This window comes from Bubalus kerabau, chromosome 23, assembly GCF_029407905.1.
Source record: "Bubalus kerabau isolate K-KA32 ecotype Philippines breed swamp buffalo chromosome 23, PCC_UOA_SB_1v2, whole genome shotgun sequence".
Classification (NCBI taxonomy): domain Eukaryota; kingdom Metazoa; phylum Chordata; class Mammalia; order Artiodactyla; family Bovidae; genus Bubalus; species Bubalus kerabau.
Window position 1 is genome coordinate 41,657,177 of NC_073646.1, and position 24,532 is coordinate 41,681,708.

A 24,532-nucleotide genomic window follows, 5' to 3' on the forward strand; every position below is an offset into this window, starting at 1 on the left:
AGGGGGGCAGGCAGCTGTGCAGGGTGGGGCGGGGTGGGCAGCTGTGCGGGGCAGGGGCGGGGCGGGCAGCTGTGCAGGGCAGGGAAGGGCAGGGGCGGGCAGCTGTGTGGGGCGGGCAGCCCCAGGCGGCCCAGGCCAGGCACACAGAGAGCCCTGATGGAGGCGCGGGCTCGCAGCATCTGCAGAGGCTTCACGTGGAGCCTGGCTTCGATTCTGGCCACTCTGTTGAGAGCCGGGGTCGTCCGGGAGGCCGTGCAAGGTGGGCCGGCCCTGAGGGTCCTCTCTGGCGGCCCAGGGGGTGGGGGGCTGCTGTGTCCCCTCGCCTCTTTGCCCAGCGTGTCCTCGGTTGCCCTGAGTCACTGAGGTGGGGGGACTGGACCGAATACGCCGTGGCCCCAGGACGCTTCTTGGAAATATCTTTTTAAAATAAACCCCCAACATAAGCTTGTTTTCGTTTGCCTCTTGACCCAAGAAGCCGAGTTCAAAAATAAATCTCGGTTATTCTGGGTTCTCCCCGATGACGAAGATGCTGAGAAGGCAAGGTTCTGGGGGGGCTCCCCGCTGGGGCTCCTCCCCACAGCAGCACGCGTGTTCACAGCCTATTGTTCTGGGGCCCTAAACTCACTGTTTCCTGGGGTTCCCGGGGTCCTCTGTGCAGTCACCCCATAGCCGTCAGGATGGGGCCAGCCCCGCTGGAGACCCTGGGAGCGGGCAGGGGTCCCCGGTGCCTGCTGCCCTTTGCAGCCTGGCAGGAGCCGGCCTGGACGAGGCCTCAGTCCACCCCCTGGCACACAGGCTCCAGCTCAGGTCAGGAGTGGCCCGGAGGAGCCCCGGTCCTCCCGGCCTTCACCAGGGTAAAAATACTCCTGCAGGGCCTTGCCCGCTCTGTACAAACAAGTCAGCGAGGCCCCGGGACTCTGGGCTTTGTTTAAGTTGGCATCTTCGCCCAAGAGAGCCGGCCACCCACCCAGGCCGCTCCCCGCCCCAAAGGGCTGCGGCTGTTGGACAGCCTCCGGGTCGTCTTAGAATTCCGGGCGGCAGGGCAAGGGCTGCCACCGCGTGGGTAGGAGTCCGGGTACTGTGCCCCTGCAGACTTCCCTGAGAATGCCCCGGAACATGGAGGATCAGGTCAGAGCGGACCTGGTCAGGATTTCAGCCCCAGCTTTGAGGCCTCAGGCAGTGACCACACACACCTCTCCGCTCCCTAAACCTTCAGATGCAATCAGAGTATCTGCCTCACAGGGACGAAGGAATCCCCTCGTGCCCACAAGGGCCGGCTCAAAGAGAGGGTTATCTGCAGGGACAAGTTGCCTGTCTTTCCCCAAAGGGGTGTGGGTCTGCCCGGCCCTGCCCAGCAGGTCTACAGAGCAGCTCCTTGTGGCCCCGCTGGTGGGATGTGTGTGTGTGTGTGTGTCAGAGATCAGCTTCTTGTGGCCCTGCCAGTAGTGTGTGTGTGCGTGTGTGTGCGCGCGCGCACCCCTGGAATGCTATAGCCACTCCTTTGAACTTGGTGGGATCTAAATTTGGAGTCTTTGCTTTAATATTAGCTGCTGGCTAAGCTATTGTGTGTTTATTTTCTTAAGCCCTTTCGGAGATTGTCTCCCTCCCAGAAAGGTCTGAATCAGACGTCCCGCAGGACGATATTAACACACTCTGGAAATGCGGGGGCCGAGGAGGGGCTCGTGGAGCGGGGAGGAGGGAGGTCAGGACGACCCTCATCAGGTCCCTCACCTGATGACGAGCCCGAGCTTCCACAAGGACGAGGGGCCAGCCACCGCTTAGATGGGACGCTGCCTCTCGTCGCCCTCCACTAGGACAGGGTGTCTGCGTGAGCTGAGGCTGCTTCTGAGGCAAGTGTGGGCATCCGACCCCGTGCCCCACGGGAGCAGCGACACGCACACAACGTCACGGCCCCATGTATCTTCAGCTCCATCGAGCCCCTCCAGCTGGGCCCACGAGAGAGAGGGGGGCTCGGAGAGGGTCCGTGGGAAAGCTCAGACCCTCTCCTCTGACTCACAGGGCCTTTGACAGATAAGGAGATGACACTGACTTCATGCATCAGCAGAAATAAAAGCCAGGGCCCTCGTTTCTCGGAAACCATTATCTGCAGCTGTTTCAACTCAGCCCGTTAAGGTGCCCAGCGTCCGGCGTCTCGAGCCTGGACTCGGCGATCCGAGACACTGATTCAAGAGATGGGGCTGGTTATGCCCCTGCCCCGCCAAAGCCATTCCCTGGGGGCCGTCCCCAGCTGCTCCCCACTCCCCACAGGGGCAGGACCTGGGCTGATACTGGAGCAGAGGAAGGAAGCTGTAATCTCTGCTCCTAGCAGTTTTTTATTTTAGAAACGTCCCTCCCAGCAGCTATCTTCAAAGTATACTCTGCAGCTGGTGCAGGCCAAGGAGGAAGTGGCTTGTCCCTCCTCGTTTTAGGATGCTTTCTGGGGACACTCGGCACGGCTGGGAGCCAGAGGCCACGGGCACGGGTAGATGGTGCTGAGAACTTGGTAATGGCCCCCCTGAGCCCCTGAGCCCCCGGCCCCAGTCTGAGCCAGGGTTCAGCTGAGCACATGTTGTTACATCACTCAAGTCCTTATTTGTGTGTGCTGGGGGGCTTCGTCGGGACTTTGCTGCAGCACACCGGGCCTGTGTTGCATCATGGGGGAGTTTTCATCACAGCACTCAGACTCTAGTTGTGGGTTGTGGGCTCTAGAGCACTAGAGCTTAATTGCCCTGTGGCAGGTGGGATCTTAGTCCCCCAACCAGGGATCGAACCCACGTCCCCTGCACTGCAAAGAGTGAAAGTGAAGTAGTTCAGTCATTTCCGAGTCTTTGTGACCCCATGAACTATAGCCTACTAGGCTCCTCCATCCCCGGGATTCTCCAGGCAAGAATGCTGGAGTGGGTTGCCATTTCCTTCTCCAGGGGATCTTCCCGACCCAGAGATTGAACCCAGGTCTCCCTCATTGTAGGCAGACGCTTTACCATCTGAGCCACCAGGGAAGACATTCCATTGCAAGGCGGATTCTTAACCACTGGAAGACCAGGGAAGTCTCTCCAGTCATTAATTCCCTGCAGAAGGAAAGCAGGTGAGATTGTGTGGCAGGTGTGATGGCCAAGTCGGCAGTGTGTGCTCACAGGGACAGGCTTCCACAAGTGTTTTCCCACCGCCCATGCTCCTCCAGAACCTCACCACTCCCCCGTGAAGAGGCGTGAGCCCTACTGGAACCGGCTGTCCTGAGAGGCCACACCTCTCCCACGGGACTCCAGGAAGTCCCGCCTTTGGCCGCCAGGGACCCCAGCCCTGGTCCTCAGCAGCCACGAGACAGCTCCCCCCACCGCCACCCCTCCCCAACTGGGCCGTCCCACAAGCCAGACTCTACAGCCCAGGACCGGGGCACACCTTCCCAGCTCCCTGACCATACCGAGCCTCCTGAGTGGATAGCTGTTGGGGCTTTACGCCCCCAGGTGTGAATGGTCTGCTCAGAGATACCCAGGCCGCCTCCTGTTCTTGCGCCTTGCTCTCTGGGGGGCTCCGCCCCAGCACACTTCCTGCGAGCCCGGCTCGTCCTGTCTCCCCATCAGGTACCTCCAGGTCCTCGTGCAAAACAGAATGGAGGTCTGAAGAGCTGCGGTATTGCTGCTGTGTTTCCAGGGTGGAAACACCTCTTTTATGTCTCCCTGGTCTGGGACTTGCCTGGTCAGGTTACAAAGAGGCTTTGGGCTTCCGTGCTTGTGGGACCACCCTCCTGATTATGTGTATTTTGTATCGTTGTTCTTAGAAGGCCTCCCCAAACTAAGCTCTGTGCAAAATGTAGGAGCTGGCCCGTTCTTGTCTCTCCCCAGACGGGAAGATAGCTGCCCCGGCCTCCCGGGCCCCCCAGCCCTCCCCGCTACCCATCACACCACGGGAGCCCTGCTGTTGGGACCAGAAGCATCTCCGCAGGACTCGTGAGCCACAGCCCAGGGCAGGTGAGAAGGAAAACAGGGTCAATCTGTCACGAAAACATATCAGATGTGTGTGTACAAGAAGGAGCCTTGGAGAACCGGGAGCAAAATGTGACAGAATTGAAAGCAAACAGATGCCTCTACTGGCACGGTGGGCGTTTTAACATCTAAATCGCTTGTTCTCTCAGCAACTGGCAGAACTAGACCAAAAAACAGACACGCATGTTCTGAACAAAACCCTAACCCCCCTGCCCTCGCAGATGTGGGGTCCAGGCCTCCTGTGTCCAGCTGTCCCGAGGACGGAGCTACGGTCTGCTCTCACCTCTGCAGGCCCCAGCGGGGCCACACCATCCCGCCACACCTGGGACCTTCCCCACCCAAGAGTCGGCAAAGGAAACAGCAGGTCTGTGGGCACAGGGTCCCGTAGAGGTGGTGACCACCCCGAGCTTCAGGGAGACGCCCACGGCAAGTGTCAAGGGTCAGGATGCAGTTAGACCGCAGCAGAGGACCCTTTCTATGGGCTCGTGGCAGGGGGTGGTGGGGGGTGGTCAGTGTAGAGAGAAACGCAACGGCCCTGACTTCCCCTCTGAGTGGAGACCCCGCGTGCGGGCTCTGGAAGCTGAGTTTGCAGTAGCGGAGACCCGGGCTGCATGAGAAGTGAGTACCTGCCGCTCCACCCACGTCGGGTGGGCCCGAGGATGGCCCTCCAGGTGCCCAGGACGCCCTCCCTGCCGGCCACGTCGTGAGGCCACGTTCGGGATTGCGGATGCAGCTGCATCACCCTCTGCTTCCCGAGCCACCGTCCCTCTTGCCCCTGCCAGGCCTGCGGCGCCCTGGCGGCCGGGCAGCGGTGTCTGGGGACAGGTAGGCGCTGGACAAGCCACACTGGCCGTGCTAGTCGTCCTCCGCCTTCTGGCGCCGGGGGGACGACTCGGCCCTGGACGGCCTGCGAGCGCTCAGCCTCCTCCGGAGGGAGGAGAACGTGTCCCCCAGGACCCTGCGCAGCCCCGCACCATCGCGGCCACAGGGCGGGTCCTGCCGGGGGGCCGGGAGCCGCCCCGTGAACAGGTCCCAGGGGGCCAGCGCGTCCACGGCGCCGTCCACCCGCTCCAGCTCCCTCTCGCTCACTTCCCTCTCCAGGGCCTGGATGCAGGCGGCTAGCCAGCGCCCGTGCTCTGCCAGGGCCTCCCCCAGACCCTCCGCGGCTGCCAGGGAGCCCAGCCCGTCCTCGGCATCCAGCTCGAGGCCCGCGGGGAAGGCCTGGCTCCAGGCATCGGGAGACAGGGGCTCCGACAGGCTGCTGCCCGGCTCCGAGTCGCTCTCACAACACAGCCCCGAGTCTGCACTGCAGGGAAGGGTGTCCTCCGACACAGACGGTTCCCCCACCGCCGCTGGGCTCGGCTGCGTCCCTGCTGCCGCTTGTGTCCAGGCGTAGAGTCTCTACGAGGGAGAGACACAGGCTGAGCTGGCCTGACCGGCCATGTCCCTCGCCAGGGAGCTGCCAGGAGACCCACTCGAGGAGACCCTACCATGCCCGTGACCCCGGGCAGATGTCAGACTAGAACTTCTAAAGACAGAAAACTTGCAGGAGCTTTGCAAGCCTGACATATTATTCACGGTTTTCATGATGAATGGATAAGGATGTGTCACATATATACAATGGACTGTTACTCGTACAATGGAATATTACTCAGCCATTAAAAAAAGAATGCCATTTGTAGCAACATGGATGCAATTAGATTATCATACTAAGTGAAGTCAGTCAGAAAGAGAAAGGACGGATGCCATATGAGATCACGTATATGTGGACTCTGACTCACAGAGAAGATTTTCCATTGCCAAGGGGTAAAGGGTGGGGGAGGGAAGTAATGGGAGTTTTGGATTAGCATATGCAATTATATATAGGATGGATAAGCAAGGTCCTGCTGTATAGCCCAGGAAACTCTAGTCAGTGTCTTGGGATAAAGCATCATGGAAAAGAATATGAAAAAGTGTACATATGTATATAACTGAATCACTCTGTGACTCAGAAATTAACATTGTAAATAAACTATACTTCCAATAAAAGAAGAGAAAAAGAAAAGGAATCACCACCTGCCTGTGACCTGTGAACTCAGAGCCCCGTCCCCGGGTCTGCAATGGGGCCGATGACCCTGGCTCCCTGGGCCCTTCCGGGCCCCGCTCCCCGCGGCTCCTCGCGCCGGCAGCAGAGGGCAGCACCGCCCGCCGGCCCGGCCCCTGCCCGGGTGGGCGGGATTACTCGCTGCCCGCCCCTCCACGGCCGCTCTGGCTTCCTCCGCTCCCGTCTCCGCCCAAGCAGGGAGAAAGCGATGCTGCGCGGCCCCTCGGTGAGGCCGGCGCCGCCCGCGAACAGCCGCGCAAAGACGGGTCTAGCATGCGGTCAGTGCCCGGTAGAGACCGGCTGTAATCAGGGTTGCTGGGAAACAGAGGAGCCGGGCGCCCCCGATACCCCTCCGCCGCGGGACAGCCACCAGCACCCGGCCAGGCGCCCGGCCGAGGACTCAGCCGGATCCCGAAAGTTCCCGGAGTGACAGCGCCGGCGTCCACACCGCGCCTTGCCCACTCACCGCGTACCGTCCCCGGCCCCGCCCCCTCACTTTGTACCCCGGCCCCGCCCCCTCACTTCGTTCCCGCCCCGGCCCCGCCCCCTCACCGCGTTTCCGCCCCGCCCACTCACCTTGTACCTGTCCACCAGCCTGAAGCCCAGCAGGTGCTGCAGCTTGCGCAGGCAGATGGGGCAGAGGTCCAGGGGCCGGCGCAGGGCCTCGTCCACGCGCAGCGCGCCCTGCATGAGGCACCGGAGCCAGCGGCAGTTCCCCAGGCCCAGGAGGTGACACAGCTCGTGGCACGTGACCTGAGGGAGACGGGGCCACCGCCTTGCAGCCTGGAGCCCGCCGCCCACCAGAACCCCGGGACCCCTGGGGAGGGGCACACGCTGGCAGAAAGGCCAACTCTGGGGGCCTGGCAGCATGGAGGTTTGGACATCAAAGAGGCAAGGGCTCAAATCCCAGCCCTGCCTCTTGAGAGCCGTGTGACTGGACAGAGCGCTTGGCGTCTCTGAGCCTTAGTGTCCATACTCCCTAAAGTGACGGGTGGTCAGCACATCGTGACGACTGGCTGTCCATGCACGTCCTTCTGTCCGACTCCACCTCCCAGCCTCTCCCGGAAGCTTGCCCGAGCCCCCAGCCCTTCCCCCTTCCTGTCCCCCGTCCTCTCCCACCACCTCAGCAGCACCCGGCCCCCGGCCTCCACACCCACCTTGCAGCACTGGACCATCCCCAGGGCGCTGAAGCACACGGCCTGGCCTCCATCCTGCAGGGGCACCTCGGGGCCATCTGCGGCCGCCTCCACCTCCGCCAGGTCAGGTGTGCTGGGCCCTCGCGGCAGGAACTCCCCCGAGAACCGGGCAAAGCTGCAGACGCCCACCTCTGGGGGAAGGCAGAGAGGCAGGGGTGCCAGGCGTGGTCTCAGGTCAGGGAGCCCAGGGGCAAAGCTCCCCGCCAAGGAGCACAGGTCCTGAAGGCCCCGCCCTGCCAGGTGTCCCCATGAAGGCAGCCTGGGGCAGACACCTCCTCCCCTGGGGAGGGGCCCTGGGAGCCGCAGCAAGGGGCCAACGTTCCCGGGAGCTCCAGGCCTGTGCCCAAGCCCCAGGGTGGAGGCAGGGGCCCCGGGCGCTGGCTCACCGTGCCCCGGAAGGAACGTGCCGAAGGTGAAGGTCCAGGCCTCGTGCGGGTACAGGTCGGACAGCGTGAGGCCCAGCACACACAGAGCGTCCCCCGGCTTGCTGCTCTTCAGGAAGGACAGGATGCCGTCTGTGGAGACAGGGCCAGAGGGCACAGTGAGGTGGCAACTGGGCACCCCCGCCCTCGGGCCATTCCCTTCTTGCCCTGCCTGGCACCACCAGCTCATCCCAAAGTCAGACACGCCAGTGACATCCCGTGAGGAACGGTCAGAGCTCAGAGCAGCCAAGGTGCACGGCGTGAAGGGGGCCAGGGGCCTGGCCTCCTCGGGGACAAGAGAGCGCTCAGGGTCTCTGTTCCCAAAAGTGCTTCACAGGAAGAGCCGCGGCAGCCCTGCACAGCTGATGGACGGCCCCGGAGACGCTGCCTCTCGCCCCCGGGACCCGTGCCTGTGGTCCTTTCGTGGCAGAAGGGATTTGGCAGATGTGATTAAATGAAAGGTCTCCCAGAGGGACGGTGATCCTAGATTATCCAGCTGGACCCACTGGAAGCACCAGGGTCCTCCTGGGAGCAGCAGGAAGGTCAGAGACCTGGAGGGGCTGCAGGGCAACGAAGCTGACCTTGATTTTAATTCAGGGAGACTCTGATCCTCGGAGCTGTTAAGAGAATGCGTGTCATTTAAGGTGTTAAGTTACTGCTGAGTAACTACCCATAGCGGGCGTAGACAGACGAGACGCCAGAGATGGAGCCGGGACTGGTGGGGACGTGGAGGAGCGCAGAGACACTGAGCAGAGCCGTGGCAAGTCTACAACCAGGAGAGGGTCTCGGAGTGATCAGAGTGAGAGGGAGCGAAAGATCCTTTCCAAGAGGTGTGGCTATAAAAAGGGGCAGAGAAGGGGGCAGAGGTGTGTCAAGAAGTAGCAGCAAGCTCCTCTCCGGGAGGGGGCGGAGGGCTCGGTCAGGGCCGTGATGTGGAGCTGGGCGTCCACCCGTGGACAGGGGGCTCGGGGCCGCAGGCGAGCAGCTGTGCCAAGGGGCGTGGAAGTTCCCCTCTGCCTGCATTTCCTCCGCTGGAAAAGCAAGGCCAGAAATAAGAGGAAGGCGGAGACGTGAGGGCCCCAGGCTCACAGTCCCACGTTACGAGGGGACCACACAGGCAGGAGGGGGATCTCGACAGCCAGAGTGGGCATGGAGCCATGGGCTGGGCCTGACAACCTGGGACCCGTTAGCCACACAACAGGGCACGTGGAGCGGGAAACCCCGGGGGAGGTGTTGCGAGGGAGCGGCTTGAAGCCCCAGCTACAGAGACGACCCGGCTGTTGGCACTGACGAGGCCTAGCCCGGCGCTGTCCATAGGAACACAGTGTGAGCTGAACATGTAGCTAAGACTTGCTGCTGCTGCTGCTAAGTCACTTCAGTCGTGTCCAACTCTGTGCGACCCCAGAGATGGCAGCCCACCAGGCTCCCCCGTCCCTGGGATTCTCCAGGCAAGAACACTGGAGTGGGGTGCCATTGCCTTCTCCAATAGATAAGACTTACGTTTTACTAATTTTAAAGTTGATCAGGGCTTCCCTGGTGGTCCAGAGGTTAAGAATCCACCTTGCAATACAAGGGACGCCAATTCGATCCCTGATCCAGCAAGATCCAGCATGCTTCAGCACAACAAAGCCTGTGTGCCCCAACTGCCAAGCCCACACACTGCAAGTACTGAAGCCCACACACCCAGAGCCCGTGCTCCCACGGAGAGAGTAGCCCCCACTCGACAGGACTAGAGAAAGCCTGCATGTGGCAGTGAAGACTCAACAATGCCGAAAAAAATAAAATCTTTAAAAAATAAAAGATCAAATGGATTTTAGCATATGCATTTTAACCTAACATATCCAAAAATTTAATATATCAAATACTAAAAAGTTAGATCATTTACATTGTTGTTCATGCTGAGTCGTCAACGCAGGTGTGCGTCTGTGTGCTCAGCAGCCACGCGTGGCCGGCGGCCACTGTCCGGACAGCCCAGGTCCAGGTGTGACCTGAGGCGAGTGGCCGAGGCCTTGGAGGAGAGACCAAGAGGTGTCAAAATCTTGGGGTGGTGCCGACGGTGATGCCTGTTAGAGGTTGAGCTGTGACCCCCAGAACATGATGTGGAAGTCCTGACGCCCGGTACCTGAAACCTGACCTTATCTGGGCCCTGGGTTTGCAGACATGATTGCTTCCCTGGTGGCTCAGAGGTTAAAGCGTCCGCCTCTAATGCGGGAGACCCGGGTTCAGTCCCTGGGTCAGGAAGATCCCCTGGAGAAGGAAATGGCACCCCACTCCAGTACTCTTGCCTGGAGAATCCCATGGACGGAGGAGCCTGGTGGGCTACAGTCCACGGGGTCACCGAGAGTCGGACACGACCGAGCAACTTAACTTTCAACTTTCAAGTTAAGAAGTCGGCGAGGTGGGTCTGATGCAGTTTGCCCAGGGTCATTATTAGACAAGGATAGACACACACAGGCCATGAGGCAGCTTCAGGAGAGGGATATCGAGGACCGCGGCCACCACCGGGGGTGACCAGGAGGGGGCGGGGGGTCCTGGAGCCATCAGAGGGAGCAGGACCTGCTGACCCGGGCCAGGATTCTGGCCTCCAGGCCGTGAGAGGATGCAGTGCTGCTGTTCTAAGCCCCCTGGTGCTGTGCTTCATCACAGTGTCCCCAGGAAACGAACGCAGCCGCGAAACCATGGAATCTGACCACCGGAGTTCAGCCCGTCACAAGCTCTGCGCCCCACCTGCCCTGAGCCTTCCTGGGTCCCCTTCCTTCCCTGCAGTCTGTGCAGTGTGGGACTGGGGGCGGTCTATTCACCAAGCAGAGGGCGGACTTCTGGACCCCTGCATCTCGGTGCTGGGATCTCCAAGGCCCCTGGGGCGGGTGAGCAGATGCTGGGTTCCTCCCAAGTGGGGCAGAAGCAGCCACAGGCGTGAAGACATCGTGCAGGGCAGGGAGGGGCTGGGCCAAGCCGGTCAGTGCTCAGGCCCCACTCAGACCCTGGGGGGTGGGGGCGGGAGGGCTGTGCCCAGGAAGGGGCTGAAGCTACAGCCAGAACACAGAAAGGAACACGCCCCCTTGGGGTGACACCCGCCCTGGATGCCCTGCAGCGACCGCCCCCCCCGACCCCGCCCCCTGGCCCCGGCCACTAGAAGACGCTGAACAAGCCTGGCGGTGGGGCCTTACCTGTGCACACACCACACGCACTCACCGGTGTGGAGCTGGAGCCTGTCAGGGTCCTGACCAGGGCGGGACGAGCAGTGGATGGAGGCGGCCGCCACCGAGGGCAGGCATCTGACCTGCAGGCCCAGGAAGAAGGCCTCTGTGCAGCTTCGCAGCTGGTCCAGAAGCGCGCTGCCCGCTGGACCCTCGCTCAGACCTGGGGGCAGAGCAGCACCATCAGCCCTGCCCAGCCCCTTGTCCCCTCCTCGGAGCCCCCATCCGGGACACCGACCCAGGGTGGGAGCCAGGAGACCTGTGAGAAAGCGGCCGCAGGTACCCAGGGGCTGCAGGTTCCCATGGGCTGCAGGTACCCACGGGCGCAGGTACCCACGGGCGCAGGTACCTATGGGCTGCAGGTAAATGTGCTTTCGAGCGAGGCTCTGCTTCCGGGGCGGCAGGGCGGCATGGAAGGTCTGGAAGTCCTCAGGGGCCTCGGGGCGGCTAAGGAGCCAGTCGAAGGCCGTGCGGATGAGCAGCGTGCCGAAGAGCGTCCTCTGGGGGTTGTAGGCCTCAGCCAGGAAGAGCCTCTCGGCCGGGGAGAAGGCAGCTGCGTAGAGCTGCTGCAGGGCGGGGTCAGTAGACAGCAGCGCGTCCTTCAGGGCCCGGGGCCCAAAGCTGAACTCCTCGGCCGGCCGGCACTGCAGCATGATGGGCCTGGCCTCGCCAGGGCAGCTCATGCACCGCCCAGGGCCTGGCCACCGGCTCGTCTGCAGCCTTCCTGGGTGCCACGCGTGGTGGCCACGCGGGCTCCCCGCTCACAGACCGGGAGTTGAGGACCCACGAGGCCCGGCTCCACCTGGCGCTGGGCCTCCGGGCCTGCCGGCGCCTGCAGGGACAGGGATGTGCTCCACTGAGCCCCCGGAAGTTCCCCAGCACCGTGCCAGTAGGGGAGCCACCAGCAGGGAGAGGGGAGGCCCTGAGCCCCTGGGGAGGCCGGGGGGGACGGACGGCGGGGAGGCTGGTGACCGGTCACTGCACCGAGAGGGCTTCCCCCAGACCAGAGGTGCGGGCTGGCGCCTTCGTGTGGATCGGAACACCGCCCCCTCCCACCGCACACCCTGCAGAGCATCCAGGAAGGGCCCAGCTGCCTGCGCTTGACTGAGTCTCCCCAAAGACACAGGGGTGGGGCGGGGGGAGCCTCGCCAACAGAGATGGAGGGGGAGGCGACAGAGAGAACGAGCTGGAGGAGCCGTGCAGAGAACAGATCGGGACTGAGGCCAGAACGGCAGAGTCCTGATTTAGAAACTCAGGCAGCGACGCAAACCCGTAAACCCTTCTCTACAGAGCAGAGTGGCGAGGCCTCCCAGCCCGCGCTGGAGAGACAGCAACAGCCTTGCTTTTGTGGGAAGAAAGAAGAAAGGAGCCCACACTCCTCTATGCGTGTACACTCAGTCGAGCCCCACTCTGTGCGACCCCACGGACTGTGGCCCGCCAGGCCCGGTGTCCGTGGGATTCTCCAGGCAGGAATCCTGGAGGGGTTGCCATTTCCTCCTCCAGGGGACCTCCCCGCCCAGGGGGCGTCCCCTCCACCTCCTGCACTGGCAGGTGGATTCTTCATCACGCAGCCCACCCACCTTGTTAACCCCGGTTTAAAGGGTTGATCCAGAAAAGAAACTCACACGTACCCACTCATATATGTACAAATAAATATATATACATGTATTCATATAAAGAAGAAAACTAGGTGTATGTATAATTTATAAATCTTCCTCTGGAAAATTATATATGATTTTTTCCAGGGATGTTATACACATGTGTGCATATATACACACATACTCACACATACGGGTGTATTCTCTTCAGAGTTACTTGCTGGCTTAGATGAGGGGAAGGGAGCCAGGACTGAAGGCTTACTGAGATTCCTGCCAGTGGACAGCGTTGCGTATTTCTCTCTGCACATACATTTTACAAATGTAACATCCAATTGTGTGTGAAATCTTACATCCTCTTGACTTAGTGTATGATGAGTGCTTTCCCAAACAGCCTATTTTTTTTAAATGTCATTTCAATGGCTGGCTAAAACCCCTGCAATTTGTACATGGGTGTGTGTTTCCATCTCCTCAGGAGACGTTCCTGGAAGATGCTGTGTGTGGATGTTTAAGGGCTCTCCGTTTGTGTCGCCAAACTGTTTTCCAGAAAGGTCACGCCAGTTTGCAGCCCCATCACCTGCCAAATTTCTAAGTGCTCAGCAGCAAATAAAAATCATCACCAACAGCACTAAATCCCCCACTCCGCTCCAGACAGGGGGCTGGGGACAGTTACCCTCGTTTTCAAGAGGGTGAAACTGAGGCAGAATAAGGTTAAAACTAGCAACCGAGGCCACGGGCTCCACAGGCGGTGCCCTGGTGAAGAATCCATCTGCCAGTGCAAGAGACATGGGTTTGATCCCTGGGTCGGGAAGATCCATGGAGGAGGAAATGGCAACCCACTCCAGTTTTCTTGCCTGGAGAACCCCATGGACAGAGGAGCCTGGAGGGCTACAGCCCATCAGGCTGCAAAGAGCTGGACACTGAGTAACTGAGCATGAGCAAGCAAGCGAAGCCACACTGCTCACAAGAATCAGAGATGAGGCCAGGATGCACCCGTCTTCAAGGGCCACGGCTCCCGTTACCCGAAGCTGCAGAGCGCCACCTTCTCCAGACCCCTGCCCTGACCCCGCTCCGTGCCGCCAGACACCAGGGCGACACTGACGGTCTGTAACGGGGTGGACAGCCTGCTCCTGGGCTGTGGGGGAAACGCCAGGCACCTGAGGACCACAGCGCCACAGCGGCGAGTTCTCCCAGGCGTGGACAGCATGTGAGGAGGACCCCGTGAGGACGGACCGTGTGAGCAGGAGGACGTGGTCAGCATCCCCGGGGGGCCGGGCAGGCTCCGGGGTGGAGCCCCTGTGGCACCCTCCCTCCACCTGACCGTCACTGAGTGGGGCTTGGCCTACACCCGTGGACAGAGCAGAGGGCCCTGGCTGGGGGGCTTAAACTCTAGAGATCCAGGGCAGACAGGAAGAGAAGATAAAAATTAAGGATTGTCTGGTGTGTTGGAAGGTGATAAATGCTACTGGCGAGGAGAGGCTGGCCGGGGCTGGGGCTCAGATGGCCATGGCTGTGTTGCCTTTGCAAGAGGGTGACCAGTGTGGGTGTCCCTGAGGAGGCAGGGCCTGAGCAGACTGGAGGGAGGAGCCGCACAGAGGGGGGCCTGGGAGAGGTCCCAAGTGGAGGGGCATGTGCAAGGGTCCTGTGGCACACGCCTGCGTGTGCACACACAGACACACAGGGGGCTCGGGGCTCTAGGAAGCCCTCCTCCCCTGTGTCCTGGGGGTGGAGAATGGCCCTCCAGGAAGCTTTAGGCATGGTCAGCGGGCTCCGGGCTCCTGGCTGTCCGGGACTCGGGGCCGCAGGCAAGAGGGGCACTCGGGAAACCCTGAGGAGGGAGCGCTCTGAAGGCCACCAGGGCTCTGGCCTGAACATGACCCTCTGAGCTTCAGCGCCACTGGGGCTCATTTCCTCGCAGGCACACAGGCCTGGTCCCACTGGCCTCCCTTGCCCAGAGCGAGGCTGGACCGGGCAGAGAGGAGGCAGTGCCAGCTCGCATCCAGGGCCAGCCTGGAGCATCTGACACCACGCGCTCCTCACCGACCTGCTCTGGCTTCTGGACGCAGGTCGTGGGCCCTGCTCAACTGCCCCGGGCGCTCCCAGACCCTCCGCTCACCAGTACCCGCCCCGCGCGAGCTACAGCGGGCGGGAGGCTTCGCCGCCGACTGTTCCGGCTACCCCTCTGCCTGGTGTCACAGGCTGTTCAGAACTACGCTTCTGTAACTGCGTGACTATAAACTCCTCCTGTGGGGCCGCGGGAACCTTCCGGACGCCCAGAGGGTCTGCGTCTCAGCCTCCCCCACGGAGGTGAAAGCGGGGCCGAGGCCCCCAACAGAGGACACCCCTCCTCACAGCTCCACTGTCCCGCGAACCCCAAGGTCACTTCTGGACCCAACACCTCCTCTGAACCCACCGCCTCCTGAAACGGAGTTCTTAGTAGTCACACGTCTTACAGGCAAGGGTATGGAGGCTCAGAGAGGGGAGGCCACTTACCCAGGGCTGCACAGCTCATAAGACACGGTGCTCCAGACTCCGACAGAGGTGTAAGGCAGACAGCAAATGGCAATAAATATTGTCCGTGTCACTCAGGGCCTCCCTGGCAGGACCTTCTCCCCCAAAGGGTCTTTCCTGTGGCGCCCACTGCCCGTCACCACCCACAGACCCTGCTTGGGGACTTTGGTGCCAGAGAGCTCTGCAAAACCTCAGGAAGTGAAAACCACCTGCTTTTCACCAAAAGTTCAAGGGCCAGGGGTGACTTGGGCCCACACTGTAAACCCCAGGCTCCTCCCAGGTGTGCAGAGAGGGCCAGGTCGTGTGGCCCACAGCGACCCAAGGCACAAGCAGAGTTTCCACCCCAGGAACAGGCTATAGCATCACACCCTGTGGGGGATCCTGAGAACGTTGGCTCATGCGGTTACATCAACCATCTCCTGCGTCTGAACTTAAAACCAGGAACCGTGTCAAATGCAGGAACACAGAGTCCTGCCTCCGTAGGCAGCGCACACCTGACACGCACATCTGCGCCGTCGTGAAGGCGGTTTTGACCTGAGGGTCCCCTGCAGGGTCCCTAGAACAGACTGTGAGGACCACTGTTGCACTGAATTCTCTACCTGGGACAGCTGATCACAACCCACGAGAACCACGTGGGCACGCCTGTGCCTGGAGCATCCACATGGGAAAACCAGGCCTGGCATGAGCCAGAGACACCCCACGACACCCCTGGGGCAGAGCCGCTGCCCTGCCAGCCACGTAGAAGAGCCTGGAAGAAACGGGCCTTAGCTGCAGACTAGTGCGGGCTGGGGGTCCAGGGGACAGGAGGCTCCAGGTCGCGCCCCAGGGTGTGTGAGATCCTGTCCACTCACTTGGGTCCCACTCTCTCTGGGGTCCGGCCACCCATCTGCCCATACAGCATTTCCTCTCAAGAGCCCCGGGCGGCCACATTCCCTTCCTGGGTCACTAAGGGAAACCCTCGTGGGACTCTTCAGTCCTGCCAGATCATCTCTGCACAAGACCACCCCTCGTGCAGAGGCAGAAGCTGAGCATGGGCAGAGATGCAGCCGCAGAGCGCTGACGGAGGGAGCCGCCACCAGAGCAGGTGCTTCCCCGCCCTCCCCGCTACCTGCACCCCGTTAATCTTGGCAACAGAGAACGTTCCGGAAGGGAGACCTCCAGAAGCACCGGCTGTCTTTCCTGCTCTACGACATCCATGGCTCTCCTCTGTATACACTGTCGCACGGGACCCCAGCCACATGCCTGAGCCCCGCCCACACTGCCTCACTCAAGCTGCACAACACGGAGCCGCTGGGGGTGCTGATACGGTGCCCACGTCTCAGATGGGGAAACTGAGGCCAGGCCCCATTTCAGAGCCTTGCTTCACAATGGAGCTGGAACTCTTTTTTTAAACCCCAAATCAATGACCTTTAATTTTAAAAAGTAACATGCTCAAATCAGCAAACTTAGGAAAGAGCCAGAACTCTTAACTATCAAGAGTTAACCTGGTTAACTCTTAACTATCAAGAGTTAACCTGGTTAACTCTTAACCAGGTGGGATCTCTCTGCCCTGCCACTGTTAACACTGGGACTGTGGCCACACCTCTCAGCCCGCCTCCCCTCTCCCTGAGGCACCCACGTCCCCCTCACCTGTCCACCGTCCTGCTTAGAGGCCAGGGAAGGACATGTGTTGATTCCACTCCCAGAGGAGGGTCTGCTCCAAAGCCTTCGGCCAGGCACCCACTCCCCTGCCCCCAACCGGGCAATGCCTTCGAGTCAGAGGCAAGAAAGCACGCTCTGGTTCTTGCTATTCTGAATACGCTTTGCAAAACATCCCGGCAGCTGCAGCGAGCTATTCATCACCACCTGCCTTCCGAGCAGCCCCGCGCTGGAGCCATGTAAAGGCTTTGGGGTTTCACACTTCTCAGGCTCCCGCCTGCTCACAGGGGCACCGAGGGCTTTGACTGCAGGGGCCCGGCTGGGCGGCAGACCCCTGCTTCCTGCAGCTGCACCCACCTCCCGGCCACCCCGCCACCAGGCGGATGGCTTCCTCCCTGTGATGGGCAGGCAGGACCTATCCTCCCCAGCCCAGCCCGGGGCATTCCCCAGTTCTGCATCTCCGCGGAACCCCATGCCCGGCTTTTCTGGCTGGAGGTGTTGCCTGTTTTCCTGGGGAGCAGCAACTAAGCCTCCTCCCCACCAACACTGAGCCAGTCAGGGGGCCCCTCCCCACCCCCAGGCTCGGGGGGAGGCACTCCATGCCCACCTGGGCCGGCCAGGCAGTGCCCTCTTCCCGTGCCTGGCCCTGGGCTCTCCCACAGCCTGTGAGCCCCCATCACCAGGATGGAAGACAGCCCGCGGGTCGCCCTCCCCTGGGGAGCCGAAGGCCGGGAGGGCTACTCCAAGCCCCCTCTTTCCACCGGCTCCCCTCTGCCAGGACCAGGCCGGAAAGTTCCCAGGCGGGAGCGGAGCACAGAGCGCAGCACTGCACCAAACCCTCCTGGGCGCCCCGGTCCGCGCCTCACCTCCCGCGGGCCCCGCGGACCCCGCGCAGGGGCGCGCCCGCCGCCGCCAGGCCGTCCTCGGGGCTTGCGCGGCTGCACCCGGCGCTGCGCGTTCCCGCCCGCCCGGGCGGTCTCTTCTAGGTCTTCGGGCTCCCCGCCGCGCCCCGACCTCGCTGCCGGCCGGGCCGAGGGCGCGTGGGCCACCGGAATGGGGAGGGAGGCCTCGTGACGTCAGCACCGAGGGGCCGCCCGTGGGTGCCGCCCCCTCCCGCCGCTCTGGGGCATCACGCGCGGGCCACAGTGGGCAGGGTGCTGGCAGGGGTCCCTGGGCCTCAGACGTGGGCTTACAGGCGCTGACCTCTGCTGATCCCCGTACAGCCGGCCAGGGACGCCCCTGCCACTCGCAGAAACACCGGGGGAGGGGCAGGGCCTGAGATCTTAGGGCCACACAGATGAGAGGGGTAAACCAGAGCCACCCAGAATGGCCCCTGGTGAGACAGGTAAACCGGATCTGCCCAGGGAAGGTCCCCAGGTGAGACAGGTAAACCAGACCTGCGGAAGTAAGGTGCTGGCATCAGGGTTACCCAGCACTGCACAGCCATAGCTCCAACCAATGCCTCACAGCCTAGCCCGGCCATCACTGCCCCCACCCCACCCTGGGAACCTTGTCTGGTGGCCTCCCTATTAAAATGTAATGATTTCTTTTTTTTAGTATATATATGCCAGGCATAATATATACACTAAATACTTTAAATGTGTTATCTCAGGTCTGTGAGATAACTATCCTTTTTGTCTCCATTTTATAGATGAAAAACTGAGAAAAAAAAAAAACAGGAGAGGGCAGGGGAAGAGACAGGCCCAGCCAGAGGCAGAGCAGCAGGGCTGAGCACTCCCGGGGGGGCACAGGCGGGGACCCACTCAGCAGCCTGGGCTCCGTGTTCGGCGCCCCTTTACAGCGTGAACGCCGTGGGCCCCCGACATTGTCCACGGGGTGTGTGTCCTGGGGGCTGAGAGGCAGGGCACCCCGTGTCATCCCCAGGGTCACCTGGGTGACCGGGAAGAGCCTCCCACCTCCTAGAGAAGCTTCCCCCTGCATTTTGGGAGGCGAGGAGCCGCCTGCCCGGCTTCCATAAAGTCTCTCCCCACAAGGGTCCTGTCTGCGGGGGCGGGCCCCCCGAGGGAGGGGCTTGGTCCTCAGGACACACACCTTGAGTGAGGGCTGCCATCTGTCCCGTCTTCGGCTCATTGTGGCTGGTCAGCTGCCTCCTGCCCGGTCCCCAGAGCTGCCCGGGGCCACCACCCCAAGGTGGGAGGGGACCCCCAGGACAGGGAGGAGCCTGGCCGTGAAGGCCGGCATCATCGCCCTGGCCCCAAGGGGGAGACGCTCCCTCCAGCTGCCCTTTATCTCTTTGGAAACCTTTACGATAAGGGCTTCCTTTGAGGCGCATGTTGTCCCGGCTCTGGACTGCCAGCTCCCAGGCCTTCCCGGCAGCCCGCCCACCCCCGCCCGCCTGGCCTCATTCTGGAGAAATGCCCCACGCGTGGCTGAGGGCTGTGTCACTGTCGTCCCCAGCATTGCTGGGGAATTTTGTTTAAGCCCTAAGAAACGATCCTGTAACAATAGACATCCATTGTAGAAGATGTGAAAAGTTCTAACAAATTTAAGAAACAAAAAAGACCCCATAATCCAACCATCAAGAGGTTACTTCTCTTAACTTCCTATTAGACGTGCTTCAGATAATTTTTCTCTCAGCATTTACACAGAATTTTTAAGGAATGCACTCTGCATATTTTGCTCTGCTGGAGGCTTTATCACATGATACCTTTCCCTGTAAACTGCCAGAAATCGGAGGTTCCTCAAAAAACTAAAGATGGCTCAGATGGTAAAGAATCTGCCTGCAATGCAGGAGACCAGGATTCAGTCCCTGGGTCAGGAAGATCTCCTGGAGAAGGAAATGGCAACCCACTCCAGTATTTGTGCCTGGAAAATCCCATGGACAGAGGAACCTGGCAGGCTACTGTTGATGGGATTGCAAAGAGTCGGACACGACTGAGCAGCTAAAACTTTCACTTTTTTCCCCCCAAAAACGAAAAGTTGCCATATGATCCATCAGTCCCACTCCTGGACATAGACCCAGACCAAACTCTAATCCAAAAAAATACACACAGCCCCACATTCATTGCAGCAGATTCACAACAGACAGAACAGGGAGACAACCTAAGCGCCCGTCGACAGAGGAGTGGACGCAGAAGATGCGGCCCACGTGCACAGTGGAGCGCCACTCGGGCGCGAGAAAGAATGGAATAGTGCCATCTCCAGCAACAGGGGCCAACCAGAGACGGTCGCACTAAGTGAAGTGAGTCAGAAAGAGAAGGGCAGACACCGTAGGGTACCACTCACATGTGGACTCTAAAATATGGCCCAAATGAACTTACCTACGAAACGAAAACAGACTCACAAACATAGAGACTAGGCTTGGGGTGCCAAGTGGGAGCGGGGAGGGAGGGATTGGGAGCTCGGGGCTAGCGGGTGCAGACTGATATACAGGATGGTAGACAAGGTCTTCTTGTATAGCCCGGGGAACTCTATTCAATATTCTGATAAACCATGATGGGAAAGAATGTGAAAAAGAATCTATATGTATGACTGACTCACTCTGCTGCACAGCGAAAATTAGAACACTGTACATCAACTACACGCCAATAAAGTTGTTTTAAAAGATACAAGTTTAAAAATACGAAAGTAAATACATAAACCCAGTGGCAGGAATCCTCCTAAGAGACAGAAGAGGAGAGGCACAGAGGGAAGACCAATGACACCAGAGGCAGAGGTGAAGGGTGAGGCCGTGAGCTGAGGGACCCCTGAACCTGGCAGAGCCAGGAAGGACCCCCCACCCAGAGCCTCTGGAAGGAGGCCCTACCCCGGCCTTGACTTTGGACTCCATTTAAGAAAATTAATTTCTGTTATTTTTCAAACATGTGTGTGGCTGCACTGGGTCTTCGCCGCTTCCCGTGGGCTCTTATTGTAATGCATGGACTCTCTAGTTGTGGCATGCTGGCTTAGCTGCCCCATGACACGTGCGCTCTTAGTTCCCTGACCAATGATCGAACCCCTTCCTCTGCACTGCAAGGCAGATTCTTAACCACGGGACCCCCAGGGAAGCCCCCACGCTGCCCTGTTTATGGTCGTTTGTTACAGTAGCCTCAGGAAAGGAATGTGTGTGTGTGCGCACTCAGTCATGTCCGACTCTGCAGCCCCATAGACGGTAGCCCGCCAGGCTACTCTGTCCACAGGATTCTCTGGGCAAGAACACTGGAGTGGGTTGCCATTCCCTCCTCCAGGGGATCTTCCCGACCCAGGGATGGAACCCGTGTCTCTGACATTGGCAGGAGGATTCTTTACCACCACGCTGTAGGAAACGAATGGAGTTGGAAAATAAGAAGATGCTTCCTATGGTTGTCCTAGGGTCAGGAAAATATCCAGAATGCTCTCGGCACTCAGTGGCTCCTTACAGCACTCATCTGGCCGAGGCTTGGACACCCGCTGTGCTTTGGGGAGTGGGGACCGGCCGCTTCCCTTCTGTCCATGGGCAGCACACAAGGGCGAAGACGGACGCCCTGTGGGCACAGACAGGGACAGAGGGGCTCATGCCATGTGTGATGGGCAAGATGAGCTGAGCAGGGTCTCTGGGCAGAGATGGGGTCCTGCCGGCCAGAGGGACAGCACAGCCAAAGGCCTGGACGTCAGGATGGCAGGGCCTTCAGGGAGTGGGATCTCGGTGGTTTGGAGTAAAGCAGGCAGGGATCCAGGGGGTGGGGCTACGTGGGGAGGTGAGAGCCGGGAGGTGAGGGGCAGGGACCTGGAATAAGGATCTCACTAGGGCTCCAGGAGCAGTGGGTTGGGGAGGGGTAGGCAGGTGATGTCCAGGTGGGCAGCAATGGGGGCTGAGTCAGGGTCCAGGCAGGGGGATGTGGGAGCACCTCGGGCCTGGGGGACTTGGGGCCCGCCTGAATGGGGAGCAGGGGTGTGGTACCAATCTCCTCCGGGTCGTGGGCGCCCTACTCAGGCCTCAGTTTCCCCAGGCCTCCTGGGGAAGTGCCCAATGGCCATGCTAAAGTGACCGTTTCCTGAGTCCCCACTCCATGCCAGTGCACATGGGGCACCCTGTGACCTCCCCCGGAGCTCAGAGCTGGCTGGGGCTCCCCGCAGCCTGGGGGACGCAGAGGTCCCCCGCATCAGAGGCAGGATGAGTGGGCCTGACATGCAGCCCAGGCCAAGAAGGGCCCCCTATGGGTGTGGCGGGCAGAGCAGGAAGGGCCTCCAGCTCCCGCACCCTGCTTGTGAGGACGCCTTCGGAGCTCCAGGTCAGCATTCACTCGGGCGCCCAGGTCTGGAATCCCGTGTCCCTCAGGGAGCAGCCAGGCCAGCTGGGCTGCGGGCGTGTGCTCACCTCAGGTACCCCCAACACACACATACACCATATACACACTCACACACATACACACTTGCACACACACACACACATACACATTCACACTTGTACCTAGATACACACTCACACAGACATATACACACATACACATACACACTCACACACACATACACACTCACACACAGAGACATATACACACAGACATATACACACGCGTACACACATGTATACACACAGACATATACACACTCACATACACATACACACATACACATACACACACACACATACACATTCGCACTTATACATACACACACTCTCACACATAGACATATACACACACACATACACACACTCACACATGCATGCATACATACAGATACACACACAGACATATACACACATGCATGCACACATACACACACTCACACACATACACACACATACACACATGCATACACACATATACACTACACACACACTCACACACACATACAGATACACACACATATACACATACACACATGCATAGAAACATATACACACTCACACATACACACATGCATACACACACACATAGACATATACACATGTATATACATTCACACACATGCACACATACATACACACTCACACACACATACAGATACACACACATATACACATACACACATGCATAGAAACATATACACACTCACACATACACACATGCATACACACACACACATAGACATATACACATGTATATACATTCACACACATGCACACATACATACACACACACACACACTCACACTCAGACATATACACACACCAGTGACCCCGCCCCTCCTGGTGGCAGCAGGGGTCCCTTCCCAGCATCCACAGGCTCAGCAAAGGCTGGGGAAGAGCGTGGGGGTCTTTGGCCTCCAGAGGGCAGACCCTCCCCCCCATGTCTGCATCTGCCTCTCCTCCTGGGCCTCTTGCCCCCCAACACCCCCATCCTCGCCCGACGGTTGTCCCTGCAGGCGGGGGACCAGAGGCATCCCACAGAAACAGAGAAGAGGCGGGGCTCGGCGGCTCTCGCGGAGCACGCGTGCTTCCTCGGAAGCGGCCCCCCGCCTGGCGACATGGTCCCCGCAGGCCAGTCTGGACTCTGGGAACCGGGCAATGCTCCCCTTGGATCTGAATGTCACCTGTGTGGGCTCTGGGGAAGCTCGGCCCCTGTGTTGGGTCCCCAACAATGACAGCTCCATCCCCAGGTGCCCAGGGCAGGGCAGGCGCGGGGTTCCCAGGACCAAGGCCACATCCTGCTCAGCGGCGACAGGGCTGACTCCAGGCAGACGGTGGCCTCCCCTCTGCCCCACCCAGGTCCCCACCGGAGGACGTAGGCCATCCAACCCCTACCTGGGTGGTCACAAGGGCTGATGGAGCAGCCAGGACGTGGGCATCGCGGAGAGGAACACCATCCACAGTCACTCTGATGATTTCTGACCTGAGACCCCTGCCCAGCACAAGCGGCTCAGCGCGTTTGGTGGACACAGGGGGCTCGCGGTGTGGGAACCTGGCCAGGGACCCCGCCTGAGGCCATCTCCCTGGGATTTGGGCTGTCCTCACCCCAAGGATGACCTGAGCCCCACTACCCCACAGGGAGACCCGGGAGGCCCAGCGTCCAGTAGAAGACCTTGAGGCCATGGGCTCCCCGGGCAGGCCTGTGAGGACCCGAGGCCCTGGCCACAGAGCCCTGCCTGCGGGGGTCCCAGCTTTGTGGCCAGTTTGAGTACTCAGAGCCCATGGTCCAGAAGCTTCTCCAGGCAGGCACAGGAGGGGTGGGGGTGGTTGGGGAAGGCAATGAGGGGAGGGTCCCAGGTGAAGGCAGAGGCCGCCTGAGGAGGCCAGGCTGCATCTGATTGGCCCCCGAGACGCCCCTCGAAGGCCCCCAGCCCCAAGCCAGGCCTCCCATGGCCCGTTGGCCAGTCTGTGTCTGGTCAGCCCCCGAGACACCCCGCGATGGCCCCCAGCCCCAAGCCAGGCCTCCCATGGCCCGTCGGCCAGTCTGCGTCTGGTCAGCCCCTGAGACACCTCTTGATGGCTCCCAGCCCCAAGCCAGGCCTCCCATGGCCCGTCGGCCAGTCTGTGTCTGGTCAGCCCCCGAGACACCCCGCGATGGCCCCCAGCCCCAGACCGGGCCTCCCACGGCCCGTCCAACCACACACCCAGAGCGGGATGAAGCCACGTGGCCACAGAGCCTTTCAAGGACTCCCTGAATCTGAGGATGAAGCCCAGCCTTCCCCACGAGCCATGAGGGTCCTGGCCACCCCGCCCACCACGTCCCAGGCCTGCCAGCTCTGTCTGATGCAGACACCACCCTCTTTCTCCCTCTGGGGTCCCTCAGCCTAAAAGGCACCCAGCCCCTGCAACCCCAGCAGGGATTCCCAAGTCAGGGTGAGCCCCAGCCTGGTGGGGGGCCACGGAGCCCGGCTGCCACTCCTAGCTGCCCCCGTCCGCCCCGGCCCCTTCTCTCCCGCCTGGTCTCACCTCCGGGTCTCTGCCTGCAGTCCCACCCCCTCGCCCTCGCAGGGAGGACCCCCACCCCTCACTTAGGTGTCAGGCCCCACGGCTACTTCCTCCCAGGCGCCCTCCTGAC

General features: G+C 60.6%; 1 protein-coding gene and 1 long non-coding RNA gene across 3 annotated transcripts; one reads left to right on the forward strand and one right to left on the reverse strand.

Annotated features, from left to right (window-relative positions):
* Nucleotides 1–4,090: 4,090 nt before the first annotated feature.
* AMZ1 (archaelysin family metallopeptidase 1) lies at nucleotides 4,091–11,712 on the reverse strand. 2 transcript variants are annotated; one of them, XM_055561665.1, is made up of 6 exons: nucleotides 11,234–11,712; nucleotides 10,880–11,047; nucleotides 7,649–7,777; nucleotides 7,224–7,393; nucleotides 6,643–6,819; nucleotides 4,091–5,384 (listed from the first exon to the last, which is right to left on the reverse strand). In XM_055561665.1, exons 1-6 carry the CDS (start codon nucleotides 11,565–11,567, stop codon nucleotides 4,839–4,841), a joined length of 1,524 nt encoding a protein of 507 aa, XP_055417640.1. In that variant the 5' UTR covers nucleotides 11,568–11,712; the 3' UTR covers nucleotides 4,091–4,838. The 2 variants fall into 2 exon arrangements, with proteins under 2 accessions (XP_055417640.1, XP_055417641.1); XM_055561666.1 differs by lacking the exon at nucleotides 7,224–7,393 and having other exon boundaries at nucleotides 5,266–5,384.
* LOC129637494 (uncharacterized) lies at nucleotides 8,090–9,486 on the forward strand. Its single transcript, XR_008707504.1, has 3 exons — nucleotides 8,090–8,226; nucleotides 8,329–8,514; nucleotides 9,203–9,486. It is a non-coding gene; the product is annotated as an uncharacterized LOC129637494 (long non-coding RNA).
* Nucleotides 11,713–24,532: the final 12,820 nt, after the last annotated feature.